Here is a 26,282-nt window from a genome sequence, read left to right on the forward strand (position 1 = left end):
TCATGAACATGGTCCTAGAAAATAACGCCATAACATTACGGCAAATACAACGAAAAATAATAATAATGTAACTGTATACACTATACAGTAAATGATTCTGTTGTTTTGTATGTAGACCACTGTATGTGCAACTTTGTGTTGGTTGGGATGTACACTGTGTACATTGTTTTTCTGGGAAAAATACGTAAAATATATTTGTTACAGTGTATTTCTGTGTTCTGAGTATAAAAACAATATTCTCAAATATTTTACAACACACTTATATATGTACTGTCTGTAGTAAGTGTAACACTGAACAAAAAAAGGCCTAACTCACTATGATGAATGAAGAAGAAGTGTTTTCCATTCATCATAGTGTTTTACATTGAGCACATCAGTGTTCAAATGGTTCTTATAAATGTCTATTCATATGATGGTTTGTGTTTGTCATTTGAAAACAAAATACCATTTTGAGATTAAATAACATTGTTTTGAATGTAAAGTTTAATTTTGCAGGAGAAGTGAGGGGTTTTGCCCATTGTGTGTGTGATTTTTTGATTTGTGTGTAGAGTTCTGAGAGTATGAGGTATGCATTCAGAAAATGTGTGTAACCAATCGAGAAAAACTGTAATATAAAGTAAACTTCTTTTGACAAACACCCAATAATGCATTACATTTGTAAATTTGTAACAGGTAAAACAATTTCACTCATCTACTCATTAATGAGCGAAGCCGGTTCAGGCATGGCAGTCGGGCAGCGAGCGCGCGTCACATCACCCATCGCCGTGTTCTTAGCCCATAGGCTTAGCTCGATAGGCGGCGCTATAAGTCGCACACATCCTCGATTACCTTTGTGTTCTGCGCTGCTGCCACCCACCACCATCCCCTTCTCCCCCATGTTGTCTGTCAGTACTCCCCGTGGGGGATTGAACTCGTTGCTCCCTGCCTCACGTCATGCATGCTGCAGTGAAGGCAGGGAGCGCTTCCCCATGTACATCCATTCCGCCAATGTAAAACCTTTTTGTCATGTGTTTGAATAAATGGTGAAATCAATCACGTGAGTGTCTTGACTGAACTAATAAGCACTGTCAAACACACACCTGACTTTAATTGAAAATGATTGATTGGAAAACTTTGTGGAAGATGGAATAATTCCTTAGACACAGTACACAGAAACATTGCTCTGATAAAAACATTGTACAACCTATTAGTCTTGGCAGTAGGCTAGTGGATGCATACTGTTGTAGAACTTTGCCTTATACAGCAGCAGTGCATTGCAGTGAGGCTGCAGTTTGTGAGTTTGTAGGTTTTGGACACTACTAATTATAGTAGACTACAAATAATATCTAGTTACATGCTTTTGAGCTCTGGCATAACATGTATGTTGTATGTACATAAATGGATAAACTTGACAAGAAAAGATGTGAACTGTAATTGAATAATATGGTTCAGTTTACTGAGATTTTCCCCAATGTGTTTTTTACCAGCACTTGGATCTGACATACAAGGCAAATGATGTGAGTGCACAATGAGTGCTGCTGCCCCCATGTCATGGAATAACCAAATCATCCCAGTACATTCATGGCTTTATTTATATAACGACTTAAATACATTCATACACATACAATTATTGTACAAAAAAAGAAAGTCAAAATTGACTATAAAACAAAAGCAGATCGATAAAGTCAACCAACTTTAAACACAATCAAAAACCTCTCTGCTCACTGATGACAATCAACTTGCAAACAGACACTTAAGGAATGTATAAGGAGCTCAGTCTGTTCCCTGATTTGGCAACATACCATTAAGGCTTTTATCACAAGTCCAGGCCATTTCCTTTCCAGAAGAAAATGTGTCTTCTTCCACACTGCAGTGAAGACAACCTGAGAAGGAGAAATTGTATCTCTTTCACCCAATTTCTGACTGCATGATCACAGCCATCAACATTTTGGGTTTGGCAAAAATCAAGGCCCAAATTTCCCTTTTCTCTCACCCGCTGTGTTAGAAGTCAGAGGCTCCAGGGAGCGAGTTGGCTTCTCTGGTTCCACTCGGAGCAGACGAACTCCTGAGGAACAGTTTCGGTCCACTGTCACCACTGCTGTTCAGGAAGTGGGACAGCAAGCCATAGAGAAGTGGCCTGGAAATATAAATTGCATCTGAGAACCAGGACAACAACAAAGATGTATATATGCATATATGTGGCATATTAAGTGGTCTCCACATTAAGCCTTAGAAAAGCTTACACAGATTTTGAACTAGGATCCTCCACAACCTTTAGCTCGTTCGCCATGAACTGTCTGTCCAGTGGAACTTCAGGTTGGCCTGATTCTGTGAATAGAATACATATAACTTGTAATCGTTTCAATGAGAGCTCACAAGCTTAACAATACAACCAACATAGGCATATTTGACCTATGTCCTCCTCTGACTTGCCACAGCTAGACATTTACAAACGGAAGTCGGTGAAGGCAAGTATCGGTCTCTCACCCGCGGTCAACACCGAGGCTGTGTATCTGTACTTGTTGAATTCCAGGTACTCGCGGATGAGCTCGTTTATAAGCAAGTTCTCGTGCGACAGCGCGGGACGGGGTTCGCTCTGGTCATCTAGCGCGTTGAACACTTCAGCCCTGATGCGAGCCTTCAACTGCCCCAAGACTCCTCGAGATTCCAGGGTCTCTCTTAACGCTTGAAGTCAAGAAGTTCATCAAAAGGGTAAGAAATGTGGCAACACTAGAAGATTTTGGACATAAAATAACCATTGCTGGCTACTCAACGGGTTCATAGTGTTTCATTGTTAGATAAGCTAACCAAACAGCGCAGCTAACATAGCAAACTATGTCACTTCGTGATCAACTTTATTTGAGGTAGGTATCTAGTCATTTTAAGCATAGCCATATCGCCGCTAGCTTTGAATAAGTTAAACAGCTATTAAAACGATATAGTTTTGTGCTTGTACTGTTTTAAAAGTGAAACATGTCAGGGGTCTTACCGCATTTCAGTTCTGTTATGGTCGCCATTGCAACAGGTGTAAACAAATGAAATGACGTTCACTTTTCCTTGAGTTCAAAGGGGAAAACTGACGACACGAGTTATTATCTGCTGCCATCTCGTGGTGTAACTGTGAAGCTACAGTTGCACGGTTAAGCAATCCTTTTAGTTTCATGATGGTGTCTAAATATCTCCCCTAAACTGAAGTCACATGAAATCACTTGGCGTTCAGATGTCTACAATCTGGAATCATCCAGCATTTTATAATTCACCCAAAAGCGTTTATATTACATTTACATTTAGTCATTTAGCAGACGCTCTTATCCAGAGCGATTTACAGTAATTACAGGGACATTCCCCCAAGGCAAGTAGGGTGAAGTGCCTTGCCCAAGGACACAACGTCATTTTGCACGGCCGGGAATCGAACCAGCGACCTTCTGATTACTAGACCGATTCTTTAACCGCTCAGCCACCTGACTCCCCCCTATATTATCTACTTGTTATGGAAAGTCTGTAATATGGAGTGTCGAGAATAATTTCCAGATTCCTTGGTTATAAAGTGCAATCATGCATAACTGTATGGCCACTTATAAGAGCATTGCTGTACAAGGTACCATTTAAATCAGTATTTCTAACAAATGTTTTATTGTATCCAGCATAACGTATTTTACAGACATTGCATCAATCAATCAATAATGAACAGATTGAATATAAAAGTATAAATATAATACAATCTTTAGATTTTGAAGGCCACTTACATTACATTATACTTACATATAGTATAGCTTCTTAGCATACTGTCTAAACCAGTAAGACAAAAATACAATAAGGTCACTTCTCTTGGAAAATCCATGTGGATCTCTAGAAAATGCATATAGTCAACAAGGAGACATTTTCTACACAGCCTGTAATAGCCTAACAAAAATTATCAAAAATAACACATCTATAAGGAGATAAACTCTTACTTCAGAACCTAAAATAATGTAGTTTTCAGTTTGTTTGTGTGTTGGTGAGCGGCTGGCAAGCAGACGGAAGCAAATGGAAGTCCTGGATTCATCACTGCTGCTTTGTATTGGTATTCCCTTCATTCGTGTTGGGTTTCCCACAAGCAGCTTTGGAAAGGTCAGGTTGCATATTGGTCGATAATTTTCTATCGTCCATTATAAATGTGTTTACTTTGACTGAAATAAACAAACACCGCAACATAGTTGGACGCTTGCTAGCACCTTGGCCTCATCAACTGTTTTCTTCTTTTCCCCAACTCATAAAACATTAAATGACTAGTGAGGGCTAGACGGCGAAAGCACTCCTTCTCCCAGTTTATTTTTTGGAGGGGGGGGGGGGGAGTTATTGTCTAAGAAACTAGTCATCTTTCTGAGGCTGAGGTCGCTTGAGGTGAATACAAATTCAATGATTCAATTTTTTCTGTTGGTTTATGTTTTCTGTGTGGAATAACCATGAATATAGTTGTTGCATTTGGCCTGAGACTTCTACATTGACAAATGTACAGTACCATGTTCTTCATAATAATGACTTCATTTAAAGTAGCAGATCCTGACAGAACAACTGGGTTCACATTCAGAGAGTGAAAAGTCCTTTCTTTTGATTCCTTGGCACTTTTTCCATCCCTAAGTACCCTTTAAAAAAAATATGACACTCTACACTCCTCTACTGTACGTAAACTATTTACAACATGCATCACAAAAAAAAAATCTAACCATCTAAAAACTCTAATAGTCCAAGAACAGCACTTGCAATAACAGTCATTTAACAAGACCTTACTTTCTGTGACCAGAAACGTCACTTCCGGGTCACCTTTCCGAAAAGCAATGCCCTTAAGTAAGAGTTCGAGCTGCCTTGATTAGAGCATTAAATGGCCAATTCTCTACCTGATTAGATTTGAGAGTGGACCAGGGTACTTTGTGTACGTTTTCCCTAGCCACAGAGAGACCCTTGGTGGAGCTTGGGGAGCCTAGACCAGCCCAGCCTCCCTGCACATCCAGTAGAACTGTCCTCTCTGAGCAATGAGGTTGGCTGGGGAGTCCATCTCTGTGATGTGACCCTTGTCCATGACAATGACTCTGTGGAAGGTGAAGAGAGGGTCAAATGTGATATTGAATTTTCCTTATCTCTACCATCATTAGCCTTTATCATTACATGGAGAATACTTTGTATACACAAGCATTGCTTGTGATTTTTTTGTAAGGAATGAATGACACTTGCCACGTGTACACTGTAACACTGTAAACCTGCTAAAGAGTTGTGCTGTTACCTGGTGTAGTCCATGATGGTGTTGAGGCGATGGGCGATGGTCAGCACAGTGCAGTCCTCAAACTGGCTACGGATGGTGGACTGGATGAGGGTGTCAGTCTCCAGGTCCACTGCTGCTGTGGCCTCGTCCAGAACCAGGATCTTGGTCTTTCTCAGGAGAGCTCGGGCAAGGCAGACCAGCTGGCGCTGACCAAGACTATACAAGAGAAGATGGATAGGTTGAAAGATTCATGCTGTGTCTTAAATGGTACCCTGTCAAAGTGGTGCATCATTTCAGATGATAGAACTAGGCCCTGGTTGGTAACTACAGCCTAAGGGTATATGAAAGCCACAGCTGAGAGGGTGTATGAAAGTTTGTGTAATCTACAGTGCAAGGCTTGTGTTTCACCTGAGGTTCTCGCCTCCCTCCGAGCATTCGTAGTTGAGTTTGTCCGGAAGTCCAGACACAAAGTTCTTGAGGTGAGCGAGCTCCAGAGCACTCCACACTTCTTCATCTGTGTAGGCGTCAAAGGGGTCAAGGTTCATTCTCATGGAGCCAGAGAACAGCACAGGGTCCTGATGGAGAAAAGGAAATAGTCCAACCTCACATCACAGGTTCCTTCCAGAACATTCTTTGCAGGTATTTTATTTACCAATACAAATGGGCCAAAACATGATCATCCATCTGTTTTTACATCAATTTGACTGTATTGACTGTGTATTACCTGAGGGATGATAGTGATGCGGGATCGGAGGTTGTGTAGTCCAATCTCTGCAATGTTCACACCATCGATGTAGATCTTTCCCTTGGCAGCCTCCAATATCCTAAAAATCCCCAGAGCCAGTGAAGACTTCCCTGCTCCTGTCCTTCCCACTATGCCAACCTGGAAGTGACAGATATTCGCAGAATAGTTTGAAAGTGCATATAAAACCCCATGCTCCCAGCACAAACTAATTCCAACAATGTATTCCAATATACAGTATTTTGTCATGATGAGGTTGAGTTTTCTTCTGACAGTGGGGAAAAACTTGAGTCCTAGACCCAGAGTTATTTACATAGGGTTAGAGGGCAGAAATAATCTTTAATCCAAAGTCCTGACCTTTTCTCTCTCCTGGATACGCAGGGTGATGCCTTTGAGTGCCCAATCCAGGCCTTTGCGGTACTGCAACCCATAATCATGGAACTCGATGGTGCCAGTCTGGGGCCAGGCCAGGGGCAGGGTACTGCCCTCCACACTCCAAGCAGCCTAGGGGGGAAGGGTGAGTCAAGGACAGTTTATAAAGTAGCCTTGAACCGTGCTGTTTGTTTATATTCTAGATCAACAGTCCAATTTCTTTCGATTTGCCATACGGTATGTTGTGTAATATTCGCATCACTCTGAAGGAAGTTTCCCTCCAAAAGAGAAACATGCCCACCTCTTTAACAGTGTCAGAGTACTCCTTAACTCTCTCCACTGACACTATGTTGTTCTCCACATCTGTCCACGCCCTCACGATCCAGCTCAGAATTCCAGTCACCTGCAAAACAAAAACAAGACATTTAAAACTTGCCCTGGCCTGAACGAAGATATGGTTGGAGTTTGCACAAACAGTATATCAAACGTTCAGTGCCTAGCGGCAAACCACAACTTAGCCTAACGTTCTAATGTGTTTTCCTGTAACTGTTTATGCTTGATTGGAGCCTGAGGGGTTGTACCAAATGTTTTTTGATGGAGATATAGTGTGAATTTATATTCAACTGAATACCTCACCTGGAGGGAGTGTGACACAGCCAAACCAACAATGCCAGGACTCAGAGTGTCTTTTCCCATTACAGAGAGGATGGCAGCAGCTAAAACAACACCATTGCCAACAAACTCCAGATTGACTGCCAACCACCTGTAAATAGGACAATGTCAGATTAGGTGTGCAGACATTTATTTCTCATTCTGAGTATACAACATTACACTCAAGATACGACAGTGGATAGCATTACTTTTAATGTCCGAATCTGTGTGACTAAAATGTAGGACTATAAACTACCTGTGAAGTTTTAAGCTACCATACGAAAGAAGACCGAAGTGAAATCAAACGACCGAGTTAAAAAAAAGTTCACCTGGTTGCCACAAAGCGAGGGAAGTAGGACATCTGGTTGAAGTCGACCCTCTTGTTAGCCTGCTGGATGAATCTGGACTGTTCCCCGAAGGCCCGGATGACACTGGCGCCCTGCACCGTCTCGTTGAAATGTGTGTAGATGGGCGAGCGGCTCACCGACTCCAGCCGCCGCAGCTGGCAGGATGTGGCCACGTAGAAACTCTGTGACCCCGCGGAAAAGTAGGAGGTTTTAATAAAACGAATGGAGGAGAGGAATGGGAAGGGTGGTTCCAAGGTCTGGCCTTGCTTGTGGATTTGTGTAACATTAATGTCAGCAGGAAAAGAAAAATTAAACCAAAATCTGAATCAGCATGTTGAGTTTTAGAGTCATAAAAAGCTTTTATGTCCTATGGTACAGTGGTGCTATGTGGAATCGAATCCTGCCAAGCCATGAGAGATATGCTGGATCAGAACTTGCCTGAACAAAGGCGTAGAGGAGGGCGAGGGGCAGAATGACCACGGCAGCAAAGGGAGTGGCCAACAGCACGATGATGCAGACTTCCATCAGCTTGAAAAGGTAGCCCAACATCATCTTCAGCCCTTCAGGGATCATGCAGTCAATCGCGTCGATCTCCTTGGCAAAGCGGTTGAGCAGGTTGCCGCTAGGTGTGCACTCAAAGAAGGACATTGGGGAGTGGAGCACGTTCTTCAGCAGGTCCATGTGGAGGTGGCGGGAGGCGATGATGCCACCCACGGAGATGGCCACCGTCGTTCCAAAAATAGCTATACCTGTAAACGACAAAGCAGTGTGATAAATGACCAGTTCCGGGCGTATATCTGGATCATGGAAAAACTGTCGTAGTGATATGTCACGTCCACCGACCTTGCGCAAAGCCCAAAGCTCCATAGACGCCCAGCTTCATGTCGGTGTCAATCTGGGTGCCGTTGACGATGGGTCCATCAGCCCAGAGGCTGAGCCAGTAGTTGTAGGCCAGAGAGGCACCCTGCTGGAAGGCATACAGGAACACAATGGGGATGATGAAGGCCAGGCCGATGGTCTTGAAGTACTCCACGTACATCTCCAGTCGCACCTGGCGTAGAAAGAAGAGACATTTGCATCCAAATCCAGCACAATGTACCACTATGTTCCACCAGAGTTGATGAAGCTGAAATGAAATCGACACTATCAACAAGGTAAAAGAAGATCAAATTAAGATTTCTTAAGAACAGCCATTGTATGTTTTTGACTCACTCGTCCAGTGCGAGCCTTGTCCACCTGAGTCAGCTTCCCTAGGTCTTCTGGGATTGGCTCTAGGTCTGTTTCAGACATGGGCTCCATACCTTGAAGGTTGGTGCTGTTGGTATCACCCCTAAAGGATATTTACAAGTAATCCCTTCAGCAGATGCTTTTACACAGAGCGACTCACACACTTTTTGTCCAGAGCTGTACATGTTCAGGAGCGTGTCACAGGGTCAATTTTCACATACCCAATGAGCTGCTCCTGGGACAGGTCTCTGGAGAATGGCATAAAATCTGTCACGCTCAGCCGAGCTGTGGACTTCCTGGAACCTGCACCACAGGACACACAGTGTGTGCTTTTAGTAAGAAGAGCCCTTTTAAAAAAAGTTCTCACTTTCTTGGAGTTAGGGTTAACCCAATCCATGTCAGTTCATTAAAGCATGTTCAAGCTCCTACATACCTCCTCTCTGTATGGCACTCTCTTTACGGTCAGTGCTGGCAAAGGTGTGAATAAAATCTGCAAAGGCACCATGGCGACTCAGCAGTTCTTGGTAGGAGCCGCTCTCTGTGATCTCTCCGTCCACCATCACGAGGATGAGGTCGGCCTGCGGCAGAAAGCTGGTCCCATGGGTGACCAGGACACGAGTCTGCGGAGAACCCACATAGCATTCCCAAAATGAACAATGGGAACAAAAAACAGTGTCAGCTCAATGGTGTTCCTGAAATGTCTCGGTGTTGTGTCTATGCCTTCAATGGACAAATGTAATGGTTGTGACAAGTCACAAAGAGGTCAGGCATTGAATTTCGCGAGCTTGCTTGAACAGTTGTTACCTTATCTCTGAGAACTCCCTTTGGTCCAATGACTTTGTCGAAGATGTGCTGGCCTACGTGGGCATCCACGGCGGACAGCGGGTCGTCCAGCAGGTACACGTCAGCCTTCCTGTACACGGCCCTCGCAAGGCTCACCCTCTGCTTTTGCCCACCCGAGAGGTTCAAACCCTACCAGGAAGACCAGGACAAAGAGGAAGGAATTAAATCTAAGCCACTTCACCTTAGAACTCAGTTTTTGAGACAAGTTGAATAACTATTAGGGCTACTTCAAAACAATCAATAAACTGTTTTAGCTGTAGAGATGGATGAATCTCACCTTCTCCCCAATCTCTGTGGCATCTCCGGCAGGTAGGATCTCAAGATCAGGCAACAGGGCACAGGCCTCTAACACACGCTGGTACCACGTCTTCTGCTTCTCACGCCCAAATACTATGTTGTCCTGGACCGTGGCATTCTGGATCCAGGCTTGCTGGGGAACATAGGCCACAGAGCCCTGTTGAGGAAAAACACAAACGTAGAAGATATCAGTCATGAATACAGACAACACTGTCAGATAGATACAAAAGCTAACTTTTCAAAATGGCTGACCTTGACTGAGACTCTGCCACTCCTCTTCTCTGTCTCCCCAAGCATAGCCGACAGAAGGGAGGACTTCCCACTACCCACGTGCCCCACAACAGCTACAAGAGACCCACGTGGTGCACACACATTGATCCTGTTTGATGAAAGGTGTAATGATGAAGGGTGAAGCCTACTTTAAATGCAATCTCAAAATATTTCAATAGGTAATGATTTGAAATTGCGCAACTTACCTTTTGAGACAGAGAGGACCCTCCTTCGACCAACTGAAAGTTCCGTTGTCAATCACAACACATTCTCCATCTGACAGAGAGAGAGAGAGAAGGAAAAGAGAGTGAGAGAAGGGAGGAAAGAGAAATAGGCATAGGTCAACAATGTCCAGTTTTTCCAAGGGCACATGCTAGTTAGGTGAATGCACTCGTGCCATGGCCAGACTTTATTTCATGTCAAATTGCAGACTGAACATAATTACAAGGGATCTGATTAGTTTGATCTTTAAATTACAGTGTGTTGCTTTAATAAACTGCCTTAGGAAGTGCTGACAGAATACAAACAAAGAAAATTGAGCTTGGGTGTTTTCTAAATCACATATCTGACTCAGGGGGATTTACATTCGGCCAGTGGACGGGAACATCCTATAATTATTCTGTCAACCTCAGTCCCAGGAAGTGACAACACACATTAGCCAAACATGGCTGTGGGATTCCACCGATGTAAACAACATATTTCCTTTCACTTCACTTTTTTAAGGGCTTATCATTTCAAAATGCATTGTAACAAATACAGTGAGAGAAAATAGTTTTGTGTTGTGTTTGTGTTCGTGTTCTTACCAGTACTCAAAGGAGCCTTGGTCACATTTTCTACTTTAAGCTCTTCTGAACATAGATATTTTCCCAGGCGCTTCAGGGAAACAACAGCCTATATAACACAGAGAAGTTTTGGAAATCAAATATTGGAATGACCGAGGTTTTCTTTAGGACACGTGAACTTTTGAAAATCCACCTCACCTGCATTGTGGTGCTCATGGCGAAAGGTAGTTGACTCAGTGGGGTCTTTAAAATGTTTATCAGTGCCATAGACACAAAGACCTTCTGGGCATCCAGCACGTTCTTCTCATCAATCATCACATAGACCCCAAACATGGCAAAGGCAATCTGGTGTTGAGAAGAAAGGAATGCTTAATTTGGATGAACTTTGACGGATTGATTCTGCTTGATGATGTAAAAAGGAAACTTCCAGCAAACATACCACGAACGACGAGGAGTTGAAGGAGGCGATGGAGATGGAGTAGAGGATCTGGGACTTCTTCAGCGCTTTTAGCTCCTTCTCCCTGTAGCCCAGCACCTGCTCCAGGAAGGCCTTCTCCCAGGCATAGAACTTGAGGATTTTGATCCCGTTCAGGATCTCGTTCATCAACTTAATCCGACTATCCATGAACTTCATCTGGACCTCCTGGAAACCAGTCAATCGATCAACTCCAAAGGCACAAACGGCAATATTTACTGTGATCTACTATCCTGAGATAATAGATGGTGCAGTAGTAACTGAACAGTAACCACACACATACACACATACACACACACACACCTACACACACACATACACACACACACACACCTACACACACACATACACACACACACACACAAGCAGGGAAAAGCACCCCAGTAGGAGGAAGGTTTAGAGAAACATCTGCAGACATGGATTTGTTGATAATAGTCCATAACCAACATATGTTGAGCACAACATCCAAAACAAGAATTACTTTTAATGACGTTTAATTCAATTAAATTGTTACAGTTTTACTGTACTGGTCACAGCTCCTAACGGTTAGCAGTTTTATAACAAGGAAACAACAAAGAAGCCAAGAAAGCGGTCAGCACATTCTCGACTGGAAGTTCGATTAAACTGACGTTGTTGTAGAACGTCTGTTGTTCTTCCAAAAAGAGAAATTAAAAATGCACTATTTTCCTGTAGCTGTCTTTTCCTTTGCTTCACATTGTTGAGACATCAAAAGGTTAAGAGACTCGAGCATCTGGGCCAATACGCCTACACACTGTCTAAACCAGCTGTGGAATTTCTGACCTAACACATCCAGATGTTCTCTGATTTCTGCCACTGAGTTTGAAATGACACAGAATCATTCCAAAATCACCAGTAAAGTACCTGCAGTTTGCTCCTTTTTTTGGCTATGAATCCGTTGAGTGGGAAGATGAGGATGACAGTGGCAATGCCAGCCAGTGCAGATGGACCAAGAAGCTGAAAAAAGAAAAAGTATATTATCCTACAGTCATGTCAGTTATTACATGCCAGCTATTCTGTTGTCATGGAGGGTTTGAGAAGTAGAAATTACATCAGTGGAATAATCAAGGACCTTTTTCTGGCATTCGCTTAGAGGAAGTCAAAAACTGTTTCTCACCTGCCACAAAAAGAAGAGACACAATGCTACTTCAATGGGGGCCAGCCACACGGCATTGAAGTACACCACAAAGTCCATTAGTTTCTGAGTGTCAGCTGATACCAGGTTCACTATCTCTCCCACTGTGCAGGTCCTCCTGGAAGCACTGTTGATGACCAATGACTGGAGTGAAAGAGGAATGACATAGTTAGGGGATAAATAAATCCTGTTACACAGTTTCAATTACATTTCAGGACGTCCTTCGTTGCATGTGGTTTCTTCATGTTAGATGTTTTTGAGAAAAATATAAACATTTACTATTTACATTGTTGTCAGTATTTCATGCCTTTGCCTTCAGCCCATCCCCTCACTGACCAGACCACATGTAGTGTAGCATAACCCACCTTTCTGTAGACGAGGCCCATCACAGCTGTCTTCACCCTCATGCCTACGGTGAAGCAGGTGTACATGTACTGGTGGTTGAACAGGGACTGGAGGCAGGACAGCAAGAACATGAGGATGGCGTAGAAATAGCCCTTCCACAAGGGGGCGTTTTCGTCCTTCATGAAACCAAGCAGCAGACTGTGCAAATGAAGAAAAAAGGTGAGGCAGAGTATCAAACAAACTGTCTGCCTATAGTATCACTTTACTTTATCAGTTTATCTGTATACTGAGTGCTTCTGAGACATTTATTGTGTGACAGTGAGTAAGATGACACAACTTGGATGCGAGGAGTCTAATATAGCAAGTGCACTCCATTAAGTGGTGTCCATGTGTCAACATGGTCACACTCTGCCAAGTCTGCCTTTGTTGTCAAGTTTCTTAGGCATGCCTCTCCACGCTAACTTTCACTATTATGACCAAAGCCAGTGGCCTTGAGTAGTACTGTTGCCACAGACCTCCATGTCCACACAGAGCAGCTCCAGTTGCACAACAGTGCTGCTCTTGTGGCCCGTCTTCCCTCACACTTGGCTAACGGCTCTCTTATTGTGGTCCACCAGCACAACCTCAGCAGTTCTGCCATTTACAGCCACCTTCTTCCCTCCCTGCAGCCTGGAGAAACAGTGTCCTCCGAGCAGAGGCGAGGAGCTGTGGTTTCCTTCTCCTTCCCTCGTTCACACAAGCCGTGACCGTAATTAACACTTCCACAAGTCTTGGCTGTGCAACAACAAGATTCCTGTCTGACTGGCTGGCATTAGATGGCGGGGTCAACAGTGAACCAGTTTTTGTTGGCAGGTCTTTTTTTGTTTGGAAATCTGAGTCGTTAAAAAAAAAAAAACTAGCATTGGATGTTGGGGTGGCCTGATTCTGTTTTTGAATGGATGTCAGTGTCTGGGTCAATAATTATGTGTGGGAGATAAGTTTGGTGAAGAATGTAGTGCAAACTACAGTACAGAGTGTTTGGAAACTAAGGATACTGTTCCCGGCTGTGCCTTCTATGTGAACATAACCTCTTACCTGAGCACCTGGGGGATGGAGAACATGAAGGCATCATGGACCATGATGCACAGCGTCCCAGTCAAAAAGTACGGTCCGAAATTTCGTGCCAGCGTTCTTAGCAGAAAGAATCCAGAGCTCTGCTCTTTCTGCAGCTTCCTGAGGAGCTGGGCCTGGTCAGGCAATCTGGTGCCCAGCGCCACGCCTGACGCCAGAGCCCTCTCCTGCCTGCCAGAGGGGAAGGGAAAACAACAGAACAGACTTAAGGGCTTCTGTGTTAATAAATTGCCCTAGCATGGTGCCTAACCGTCTGCTTTCTAGTCTCTTTAATGCAGAACAGACTATGGAAGACCAAAAGACGAAGAAATTAGCCATTGTTGTTGTCAACACGTCAACCGATGCGTACAAGAATGCTGCAGCCGTAAAAAGTATTATCCGTTAACACGTGAGTAGTGGAGCACTTAAGTCCGAGGTTATGAGATTTAACAACTGGATCTTCAAAGGGTGGATCTGTTAACAAGCCTTGAAAATGACACAGTGCTTTTGTCTCGACATTACAGGGCTTTATTCCCTCAACTCGCTTATTTTGATCAATTTTCGTCCCAAATGTGACAGACCCAATTTCGATTACCAAGACCAGCACGACTGACTCAAGGAGCCTTTATCAGGCCTGATAGTCGACGGACGTTTAACCATGGTGCCACAAAATGGGCTTGATAAGCAACAGTTATAGATTACACACTTGTAAGTGTTTCTTACTGTTGTAGTTTGGCGCATTCTGTAGTCCATTCTTTTTCCAAGTCAGAGATGATCCTGTCAGATGTGTCCTTCTCCCTCAAAGTCCACAGGTCATCAGCTTCGAGAGGGGTACGATAACCCTTGACAACAAGCCTGAGGGATCCAAAATGCAGTCATGTTTTTTTTAATACAAACCAAAAAAACACCCAGTGAGTCAGCTTTACATAATTGAGGGGTTGCAAAAGACGTTTTACCCAGTGAACCACCAGAAGAGAATCTTGGAGAGGAAGGAGGCATCTTTCACTGGACATGGGTTCTGAAAGAGATTAAAGGCAATGTCACCAAATCTTTACCACCAAGTAATTATCTTCCTGGAAGGATTTTGGAAAACACCTCAGAGGTTGCCTTTAACAGTTGGATGATGTACGTGTGGAGCATTCTGTTTACTGGATACTAATGAGTTTGAGAGGAGTGGGGAGATCATTGTGGAGACGGTGTATTTACTGCAGATTGTGTCAACAGAGGTCAGAGCAGGGCCAGAAAAAGGTCTCTGCTGGGTGGAAAAGTGCCATCACAGTGGTGGGAGGAACACACATACTGAACACAGGCCCACACTTACACACACAGCATAGGCGATTTTACCGCGGGTTAGCATTTGCACCCCCTACTGTTGAGATGAAAAAATTTACATTTTCAAATGAATGTAAAAAACTGATGAAATGTTTTTAGAACATGTTTAAGTGATGTCAGAGTTTTATGTTCTATCATGGTTTGTTGTACTCTAATGATTAATTAAAATTTTTAAGATCTAGTATTCATTTTGCGCATGTTTTTGTAAGCGTTGTTTTTTTTTTTTTTACTACCCTTTGCACCCACAGTTTTAAAACCTAAAATTGCCTCTGCACACAGAGCAGTAGTTTTGTGTACGCACTCCAACATGTGCACCCCCTCTCTTAAATACGCCCCCTCACCGGAGGTCTCTCTAACTTCATCCCTCCTTCTTTCCTCCTCCTGACTTCTTCCTGTCTCAGTCCCTTTCGCTCTGAGTGAGTGAGTAAAGCTCACCAAGATGTGGGAAGAGGAGGAGCAGAACACACCGAGGATGGACCCATGGGTGTGTCACACACCACACTAGGCTGTGGCTTCCAGCTTCTCGACTTCACCACCACCACCACCAGGCAGATGTTAGAAGACATTAGGGTCTCTTGAGTTTGTTTTCTTGTTTTTCTACATGAAAATGCATAGAGAAGTGATCGAGGACCGACCAGGCTTTGGTACACTACAGTGTAGGTTTGACCACATGCCTGATTCGAACTGGTGTGTCATTTGTCACAACATTTTGAGTCTCTTCGGTCGGAAAAATATTTTACGATGATGTCGACTTGTGTAAGAGTGGAGCGTGAGAGAGAAAGGGTGGAATCTGATACTGAATTAAAAGCTGCGTTGGTGTAGCGGTCATGTGGTCAGGGCTAGGCACGGGTCATGTTATCCACTGGGGTGTGTGTTGGATGAATGGAACGAGGAGGACAGACAGACAGACACTCATTCACACTTTCCTCATAGGAAGCCAGTGTGTGAATGGGCAAAGGGGAGGAAGTGAATCACCGAGCTTCCTCCAAAAGGGGTTTCAGAACCACAAGATTCCTTCCCAGGCATTCACTCAGACTTTTGGACACATTGTGACGGAAGAGGTCCAAATGTGTTGCCTACCTTTTCAAAGACAGTTTTTCCCTCAGGGGGTTGGTCAGCAAAACAGCAAAGAAAGAGCTGGGCCATTTGTAGTGTGAAGTAGGAGAAAAAGGCCAGGTAGCGTACTATATCACTCGATATACCCTGTAAAACAGAAAACAGAAAGTAAACTGAAATTGTGAAGCATATCATCAACTACTGTCCTTTATACTTAGTATTATGTAATCAAGGCAAAAAGCACAGATGCAACAAAGAAAATCACCCTTGCATTGAGAAAATAACCTCAGGAGTTTGTGTAAAGATTACTCGATGTGGTGTAGCAACAATGCTATGTATTATCAATGTTGGTTTGTGTGAGACTTTTGGATTTAACTTAAGGTTTCCCATACAAGGGCACATGTGTATATAAGAAAGGATATGGCGATAAAGAAAGGGGCATAGACACAAGGAAACTTTTTTTAACAGCTAAGCCCAATTATGGTGAAAACAGTATTCTTAATGGTTTGCTTTATATAAATAAAACCATGGTAAAATGTCCCAGTCACGCTAAGGAGGGCCCATATCTGTAAATAGAGTAACAGATTGTGTCTGAAAATCAGCAGCACCCACATTCTTGATGGAGGGAAAAGTCCGGGGCAGAGATATTAACCACTCGACAACACATGTGAAATGTGGTGTTCGTGTGTTATTCTTAACATACAAAAGAGGGGAGGACATGTGGCCTTTTTGGCAAGACTTTGTGTTTACCACTTCTCACAGTCTGCAGTGTAGCAAGGGGTATATGTGAAAGCTAGTGCCATTGTAAACAGTAAAGTTCGTCCCCCTGGAGTAATGTGGTCCCCAGTGTGGAGATACGGAGGGGGGGCTAGATCCGACCACAAAGCAAAAACAGCGACAAGATGGTGTGCTGAGAGTGGGTGGTGAGTGTAGGTCAACGTGGTTGGCTGCAGGGTCTGAAAATAAGAACTCGCTCAACTCAAGTGTTGTACGAATGCCACTTCTTTATAAGCAGACATGTTTAAAAAATAAATAATAACAAATGTCACTAAAATGACTAAATTACTGTGTTTTCAGTATCTTACTCTGGTAGGCCCATTGAGCCAATCTGCCCACTACTCATTCTTTTGAGAAGGTAAAAAGTGTTAGACAGGCAGCGATGTGACAATTTTGTGTAATGTGTAAGAATTGTCAGTGTGCTCTGTGTGTGTGTCTATGGGAGCCTGTGTCTGTACAAATGCCTGGCGTGTGTGTGACTGCAATGATGAGGATACACACAGTTCCTAGTTGCTGTGTACTGGCAGGCACTGTTCATAAACAGGGTGCTGACATGGTTCTGGTTTGACCCTGGCTGGCCATATCTTACCATGCCTTCTCCTATAGCCATCATTACCTTTCCCTCAGCACTGTCAAAACGGGGATGATAAAACAAAAATTGAGACGTTTTTATGTTTGGTTGTACGTGTTTTTAGAAATGCTAATTTGACTAGCCATGGCCGTGGGTTTTTATAGACACCCGCCCCAGATGACAATGATTGCAGTGTCTGCAGGATATGCAGGAAGAGTGGGGGAATGTAAACATACACATGCACTCCCACACCAACAGACACACACATTTGGGGCGAGGGGAGCAGACCAGAAATGGTAGTATCATCCGCTCAGGGATGGATAGCTTGGGGTGACTTTGGTTAGCTTTGCGGATGTGTAAAAAAACGAAGCAGACACTGCTTTGCTCCCAGACCATAGCAGCTCAGTTTGAAGTCTAGACTATGGCAAACCAGCCCATCTGACATCTCTAATTCAGTAGGGACACAAAGTACAAGCTTGGCACCACAGTTTAACCCTTGTGTTATCTTCGGGTCGTTCTGACCCATCAGTCATTGTGACCCACCGTCGTATTGCGACAACTTTACCACATACAAAAACAAAGTGAAGCATTTTCTTTTAACCGTTGGGCTGTGTCAGACCCCCCACATTGCGAAGGTTAAAAGAAAATTATTTGTATTTGTTTTTGTATTGGGTAAAATTGGGTAAACACAACGATGGTTCGTTATGAACCTTTGGGTCATGTGACCCGAAAGCAGCACGAGGGTTAAGTACATGCACAGTCAAGCTAAGTATCACAGTCAAGCTAAGTATCACAGTCAAGCTAACGTCGACAATACCGCAGTGCTTCATGACCCGTTTCATCCAAGCGGCAGCTTATCTACAGTATCGGGACGGTTTCGCGTGACGTCACATGTTAAAGGAGTATTTCACCTCTTCCATGGCCAGTTGGATCTTGGCTCTGAGGGGCACCAGTGAACACATCACAGAGAGGAGCCAGAATAGGAAGAGGAACACAGAGGAGCGGCAGCCTCGTATCCTCTCCAGCTGGATGATGCATACAGCCAGGACCTGTCAAAAGGGGAGACAGAAAGGGGGGGGTGGAGGGAGAGAGAGTGAGTGAGAGACAGAGATTAGACAAATAAATAAGTAAATCTGTGTTCTTTTACACTTTTAACGGTCCTCTACCGAGCCCCTGCTTGCAGAGCAACTTTGAGGAAGTCGTCTGTATCACTAGTTGCTGTGATTCCTTACGCTCCCCCAGTGCTGGAACCTAAAATAGAGCCATTTGGGGGATTTAGCTTTTGTTGGTTTTAGGCTTAGGAGGTTAGATTTGGGATTTCCCAACCCACGGGCACAGCTGTTCTTCTGCTGACTACTCCTATAAAAACACAACAGATGTACAATATGCCCTGGTTCTACACAACACTTTAACTTCATTGTTTGACTTTTGTTTCATGTGCTTTTCATCCTTAAAATAAAAGCTTGAACTACACTGTATATTTCCTAAAAAACTAAAACAACAGATCTGATTCAGTGTTTGGGCACCACTGTCTGCATGGGTTTGGAACAAGTGTTCCCTGTCAGAGTTTTCGGCAGAGTGGGACGTCATACTATCGTGCCAGCTCCTTTCCAAATGGAGAAAGTGGTGGGTTTAGGTTACATAATGGTGACCATACTGGTTAGCATTGGGAAGACCCATCAGAACCACAGCTTTATCCTGATCCAGCGGCCTCATAATAATTCATGTTCTTGACACATCAACAACATTCCTCTACAACTGACTTTGTTGATTGTACACAGACTGACCCCAGTATACACCAAATATTCACCTTAATTGAGAATCTCCATTGCCGCAATGTCATTTTTGGTGCTAATCTTTGAGGAAACCCAAACTGGCCCATATGGTGTATACGTTACAAATGACTTTTTTAATGTACCATTTCTGAGCCCAAGTAGCCACATTTACCGGCCACACGGGACATTCCCTATGAATGGAAGTGAGTGGGTGGAACTAAGTCCATTACTAAGCCCTCACTTGATGCCTACTATACCTACTAATTATATGGAACGTCTGGTGCATTGGGAGGAGGAAATAAACCTGTGCGTCACAGGGTCACTGATTACAGTCAATGGAGTGCTTGGATCCCTTAGACCACAAACTGGGGGTTTACCGATGAAGGCGGAACAGAATCCCTTGCATTGACTAAGAAAATGGAGGACCATAACAAAGTGGTTTTGAAAAAAATGGGCACACAGTGTTTTAGTGTTGTTTTACACGATTGAAAACTAGATGGGGAACTTTCAACATGCGCCACCCAGTCAATGAAACCCTTCTAAATATCAGCTTGGTTTCTGATTTTATTCCTTTTTCTCTTGTAAAGTAAATTTCAAGAGTGGTAACTGTGGCACATTCGAATGCACTGCACAAACTTCTACCAACTCTAGGGACTACTAAGTGATGCTCTGAAAATGGATGACCTTTTTCAATTCACGTTTGGTACAAGAGCTGTCTCAGTGGGCTTTTCACCCCAACTTTCACAATATTGACTTAGGAGTCTGAGGCAACCACAGGTGGGCTATGCTGTCTGATTCTGAGCGAGTGAGTCTGTGCAGGACTTCTGTTTGGTCCATAGGAGAAAAGGGGATTGTGGCTAAGGATTATGGGTAGTGGGTCTGTGGGTCGTCTCTACGGGAGGCATACTGCCATACATCCGCTCCTCCTACACGGCCTCTGCTTCACGAGGTAGTTGTAAATCTTACATCACCTTCTACATAGAGTCTACAGTGCTATGCATGAATTTCTCCTGACCATCAAAACCTTTTCTGAATTCAATGGAGAATTGACGGCAGTGCAGGATAGTTTGGAGGCATCAACACACTGAAGGCATGTCTAGTAGGACCGGGATGGCAACTATATGCACTCACACTTAGCTCACAACCCAAATACAACTGCTGTCTCGCTCCTAGAGAGAGACACAGAGAAAGGGAGCATTTGCAGTATAAACAATGGCATACACAATGACAAAGAGAGGAGATAGAGAGTGAGAGTGAATGTGTGTGAGGGACAGAGTGAGGGACAGAGAGAGAGAGAGAGAGAGAGAGAGAGAGAGAGAGAGAGAGAGAGATTATGTACCACGGTCAGGCTGCGTATGATGGGGCTGAGCAGGAACACCATGTGGTGGTGGATCTCATCTCTCCTTTCCAGCAGGATGTAGAAGAACTCCACGAAGCCAAAGGAAGCCAGCAGGAAGCCCAGCACCTGGACATGGGCACACAGGAGAGGTGGGAGAACACCATGTCAATAATCGGCCTGATTCAGCTGTACATGATCATTGGGTGAAATGGAGGGTTTATATTTACACACAGTATGTCAGTTTTTGGTGTAACCGCCTTTAAGTTTACTTTTGAATAGCTATCAGGTATTTACCTACAATTGAGTCCATGCAGTAAGTTTTTAAATGTCACATCTTGTGTCAAACTTGTGAGGTCTAAAGAATTTAATCATGGTCCAGCCCTATATTTTTATCCTCATGTCTAAATCAAAATGTTCTAACTTGATAGCATGATGACTGTACGACTTCAAAATGTGCCCATACTGAATGTAGGATGACCAAAACCGTAAAACGTACATCTCTTTTAATAAAGAAACTTCCTGTAAACACCTCCACGCATTGTTGATTATCCTCTTTAAACCATCACACATTTTCCCATGTGATTTTCCTCTCTGGCATTTATTGAGGCATGACATTGTACCCCTACTAAACCTCCTTTCTGCCATGTGTGCTTTGTTTTTCACACCCTTGTATTATTTTATAGCAGATATGGTTGTTGCACTCCAACACTTGTTTGGTCTTGTATAATGTTAATGACCTTGGGGCAGTATACTCTTGTGGTTTAGGGTGGCTAGTAGCTTAGCTTGCTCTGACGAGAATAGTGAAGAAGACTGCTCTGTGCCTCTTGGATAATACATGTTTTGATACACAGTATCATAATCAGCTCACAGACATTTAAACTAGGCCGCTGGTGAGCATGGAAATTCTGGTTACTTGTGAACCGTACTCGTAGAGCTAATTGTTCTCTCTTCGATTATCAGTTTTTTGGGGGCATTTTGGTTTCGTTTTTTCAGTCTTTTCAAGTGCTTGGATAGTGGTTGTTTTTACTGTGTGCCACTCACCATCTTTGTGGTGCAGAGGCAGGAGATGCGGATGCGTCCACGGTCATGGCAGTAGAGGTGGAGGCCATAGAAGGGAGCACACAGCCAGAGGTAGACGCATGGGACCCACACCAGAACCGTGTTCTGGAAACACTGGGTCAGGTCCGGGTTGGCCGTGTACCACGTTCGGTTCCAATCCTTCAGTAAGGGATTAAGAACAAGGGAAGAGCAGATGTTAGACGAGCAGAGTGACCACTCACAAAGAGCATTCATTTAGTCAAAGGTAAAAACAGACATTTCCTTAACCCAAAGCATTAATCTTGTTTCCCAAATCCTCTTTTTAGTCAAGGTTGAATGACTATCTGTCATGCACTGGCAGTTTAGTCTAGCACTCCTCCCTGTATTCGTCCACTGAGAAATTATTCACAGTTCGTAGACGAGGACGGGCAGGGTTCCAGAGAAGTTGGACCAAGGGGCGAGCCTATGTCGCGTTCTATGTATCTAGGCAATGGAGAGTGAAACCCCAGCAAGTCAACAGAACCCATGTGTGCCTTGGACTTGGGGAGGTTTTCTCTTGTTTTTTGTTTTGTTTGTTTTTTTAAAGAGCTGAGTCAAGTCTTGGAATTTTCTTACCAGGACTTGAGCGTATTGAAAACTTTCCCTTACTCTTAGGAGGGATGGAAATCAACACATTATTATGAGGTCAAAGCTTTTTATAGTAGTCCTAGGCCAGTGAGATTATGCAGGTGTTGAGGCCAAAACATTTTCACATTACATCACGTTGACTATGGCATCATGGCTGGATACTCAATAGCAAAAAGTCTAAAATACTTCATCCCTAAGTACTCTGTTGTTTTCACACATGTTTTGACTGGCTTGCGCGAGCTAGACGGGCCTGTGGATTCGCAAGGGGAAGTGGTTTACTGTCGGACACGCGTGGGGCGCGAATACGCTTGTTCGCCAGAATCGCAAGCGGCTAAAAATCCCGAGCGACTGGCTGAACTCCAGATGGGGTATAAAGAGAGTCACCGCAATCCATCGCAGCTGCAGCGAGGGCCGTTACGCAACAACACCCTCGGGCCTGTGCACCCACCCGGGGCTCTGCTCCGCCACTGAACCACGGCAGGTGAGAGGCGTTTCTGGTTCCCAGGTCCTGGCAAGCAAGGGTGTTGGTTTGGGCTCCACTTTATTTGGACAAAGATCTAGGGTGGCTCCATAGGCACTCAAACTGTCAACAAACTATCCACTCGCTCTCTTGATAATCTGGTTAAGGCTCCTTTCATTTACACTGTAATACTTTTAGTGTCTGGGGACGAGAAGAAGAACGGTTGAAAGGAAGAGTTGGAGGATCAAGGTCCAGTATAATGAGCTTCTGCACCTTTACAAATGTGTTCTCACAATGCAAGGAGTGTGTCACTACGTCGTAATAAATTACTACCATGAAAAAAGATACTCCCCTTCACAAGTAGACTTTCCTTTACTCTCTCTGCTGCTGTTCTGTGATGTAGTGTGGAAGAAATCTGGGACTTATTTTGCGCATGTGTCCTTCACAATCAGTAGATCAGCTATTGCCTTAATGTCTGTTCATATATTCTGTCTTGTTATTCATTCACATGCGTTCCTTGAGCATGTTCTGATGACAGTCACGGATCTATGATGTAGCATCCGCTTGATTAAATAACGAATACCGGTTGGCTGTATGTTATCTTGTTTTTTCATTTCCTACTATAAATTCTGTACTCTGACCTTCAAGCCTCAGAGAAACTTTGGTAGCAACACTGTGTATTGGTGGGTTATTAGTCATGTCAAGAGTGTTTAGATTCTCTCTCCACTCAGCGGATTGATTGATTGATACTTCTAAACCCAGGAACAAACTGAATAGCTGCACCGTTCCTGAAAAGACGAACAGAACTCTTCTTCGTCAGTAGTTACCACACTATTAAAGTGACAAATTGTGAAAGTGACAGCGAGTGGGAGGCTGTTTCTCACAGATACTCCTTACTTCTGTGGTCCACGCGGGCAGGTGAACAGACGCTTTAACTTTCATGTCATAAATGTAACTTTGTCGAACACACTCAAAGCTCTCTCTTGGAAGGCTGACTCAGGGTTTTTGAGCTATGGCTGAAGTAGCCACAGAAGTTATCCCACACTCAGGTTTGGATGGCAACATGGTGTCTATTTTTACCTAACAGACATGCTGATGTGAACTGAGAAAAGCCCGCCTGGGGCTGTGATGCTAAAACAGTAGCTTATAGTTATTGCAGAATGGATGTTCTCCATTCTGTCAATGTTCTGATATCAAGTAACACTGTACTTTCTTGAAATTTTGCCTGGCGCCCACAAATAAGTATTTTAGTTTATTTCCTCCAGGAAAACAATGACACTTATTGAGGGACTTCTTGCTCTTGTTGGTTAGTTGTAACTGATATACAACTACTTGTACTCTCTGTAAATTATATTATTGTTGCTTGCTTTCCTACAGGTACATTCTTGCACTTTTGAGGTTCATGTTGTTTAATTTGTAATTTGTTAAACTACATGCTCTTATGTTTCTTCCCATCGGCACTTATTTGCTTTTCACAATGTATGCTCATGTTTTGGCTACCCGCAATGTTTTTGGGGCTATCTCGTTGTTTATGATCATTGAACCTATGCACTTTTTTGTAAAGCTCTCTCTTGGAAGTCGTTTTGGATAAAAGCTAAATTAATAAATGTAAATTTAGAGGAGTCCTCTGGTACTGTGCTTTCCCACTGTCTTGGCAAACCCACCACTTCCCACTATCCTGTCACTCAAATCACTGTGCACTTTGATTTAGAAGAACACTTCCATGGAAACAAAACTGTTTAGATACCATACATTCTCTGCTGTGTACTCCCAGAGGCTTGTAAGATAGGTGTTCCCTGAACCACACCTCTAAATGAGGGATTATAGTCGTTCACCATGTTCAGGTGGAGAAATTATAACTGTAGGGATTGAAAATATCATAATCATATAATATTATGAAAGTTATGGGAAAAAAAGAAAGCTGTTGACAAAATGTTATCTTACATTTTTTGCATATCAAAACACCTCAGTCTGAGCCTTGGACACCCCCCATGCAAAAGTAAACTGGTGGTTCTGAACACCAAGTCAGATTTCTGAAACTTTGTAACCCAAATAAGGCACTGTAGGATTTCATAGAGTCAAAAGATGGTTGGTTTGCTTGCTGTATCACTGTCAGTTTTCACATTTAAAATAAGCTAAAGTAAAAAAAAAAAAAAGAATTCTCACATGCTTCAACAACAAAATAACAACCTCCTAAAAAAGACCGAACTTTTCCTCAACCAGCATTGTATTGTATTCTTGCACAGTGGTGCTCCATCTCCCATGGGACTAGCTTACCTCTCTGAGACATGCACCGGTCTGCAAGCTTTCCTCAAAGCTAATGTGTAGGACTTACATAGGATTAGGATGACATTTGAAAATGCCAACAGGGACACAGACCCTCTCTGTAGCCTGGCGGACCGAAGGGAAGTATCAGGTAACATTGCCCTCGCTTTTTTTTCCTTCCAAAAGCTGAGTCCCATTAACTCTCACTTTACCTTTGTGACTTTAGATCAGTGTGGGGGTGTGTGTAAGGTCAGATGGAACTGATGTTCGTCATCGTCGGGCATCCTTTGTTTCTGGAAAAGTCAGCCAAGGAAACAGTCGTTTTGGTGGGACGTCACCGTGCCAAGCTACGTTGTCAGGACAGTCTTGTGGTGTGTCATGCCCATGTCTCTCTCTAAATGTGAATAGTCATTTGAGGAAGGATTCGTTGACAATCAGTTCTTGATATAGATAGATTTTGGACCTCATTAGACCTATTTAACAATTCAGACTTTTGATTGAGGTGCTGCCAGCTAATGATGGACATATAAATAGAACATTTGAAATCAGGCTGATCATATTGACAACTTTACATATTGACCATATATACATTTACAAACCAACTCACTTTAGCTGTTCATGTGGATATAGACATTTGACTAAGAACACCATTAATTCAATGAACAAGTACTACCAATTCAATAAATAAAAATATTACCATTGAGTTAACTCTAGTTATACACATTGCATCACAATTGTAATATATATATACATATTTGTAATATACAGTATGTTCTTTAAGTTTTGAAGTTAATTGACACTCAGGTTGATTAACATCTAAATGAAAACCAGATGTCCACTTACCCAAAGGGGGTCCAAGCCACTTAGTTTGCAAAAGGCATCCATCCACCCTCCTTCCTCTTCCTCACTGATGCTCCTCTTGCTTGGGTAGAATATCCCTGCTCCTTGCCCCAGGGAGCACAGACACGCAGCGTGCGAGTGGGGGTTATACTGTGTGTATGTGTGTGTGTGTGGTTGTCTCTGTGTGAGACTTTTCCTCTACCGGTCAAGGCACTCTGTTTCAGCCTTGATCTCTGCTGCTCAAGCTGGGTGGCACAGTCACTCAGTGTGTGTTCAGGAGAGTGAGAGAGTCTCTCTATGTATGACTAAGAGTGTGTGTTTGTGTGGGTGAAAACTTTCCCTTTCTCTGTGAAAGCACTGTTGTACTTTGTACCTTCCTCGAGTGTCTGCG

At 43.4% G+C, this 26,282-nt stretch overlaps 2 protein-coding genes across 2 annotated transcripts; both read right to left on the bottom strand.

The window, feature by feature from the left end:
- Positions 1–1,566: 1,566 nt before the first annotated feature.
- On the bottom strand, positions 1,567–3,008 carry cep20 (centrosomal protein 20). The gene is made up of 5 exons (XM_067258889.1): positions 2,969–3,008; positions 2,467–2,664; positions 2,223–2,307; positions 1,973–2,116; positions 1,567–1,862 (listed from the first exon to the last, which is right to left on the bottom strand). The coding sequence occupies exons 1-4, from the start codon at positions 2,994–2,996 to the stop codon at positions 1,981–1,983; spliced, it is 447 nt and encodes a 148-aa protein (XP_067114990.1). The 5' UTR covers positions 2,997–3,008; the 3' UTR covers positions 1,567–1,862; positions 1,973–1,980.
- Positions 3,009–4,882: 1,874 nt separating this feature from the next.
- Positions 4,883–25,983, bottom strand: abcc6a (ATP-binding cassette, sub-family C (CFTR/MRP), member 6a). The gene is made up of 31 exons (XM_067258888.1): positions 25,895–25,983; positions 21,703–21,879; positions 20,662–20,787; positions 18,459–18,596; positions 16,224–16,346; positions 14,768–14,829; positions 14,535–14,666; positions 13,797–14,003; positions 12,743–12,920; positions 12,360–12,521; positions 12,107–12,199; positions 11,189–11,392; positions 10,948–11,094; positions 10,771–10,858; positions 10,174–10,243; positions 9,950–10,076; positions 9,678–9,854; positions 9,362–9,529; positions 8,991–9,177; positions 8,779–8,860; positions 8,543–8,660; positions 8,174–8,381; positions 7,769–8,079; positions 7,313–7,512; positions 6,969–7,095; positions 6,634–6,735; positions 6,318–6,464; positions 5,943–6,101; positions 5,627–5,793; positions 5,240–5,434; positions 4,883–5,048 (listed from the first exon to the last, which is right to left on the bottom strand). Exons 1-31 carry the CDS (start codon positions 25,934–25,936, stop codon positions 4,940–4,942), a joined length of 4,533 nt encoding a protein of 1,510 aa, XP_067114989.1. The 5' UTR covers positions 25,937–25,983; the 3' UTR covers positions 4,883–4,939.
- Between the last annotated feature and the right edge of the window lie 299 nt (positions 25,984–26,282).

The sequence above is a fragment of the Osmerus mordax genome, chromosome 21 (genome assembly GCF_038355195.1).
Source record: "Osmerus mordax isolate fOsmMor3 chromosome 21, fOsmMor3.pri, whole genome shotgun sequence".
Lineage (NCBI taxonomy): Eukaryota > Metazoa > Chordata > Actinopteri > Osmeriformes > Osmeridae > Osmerus > Osmerus mordax.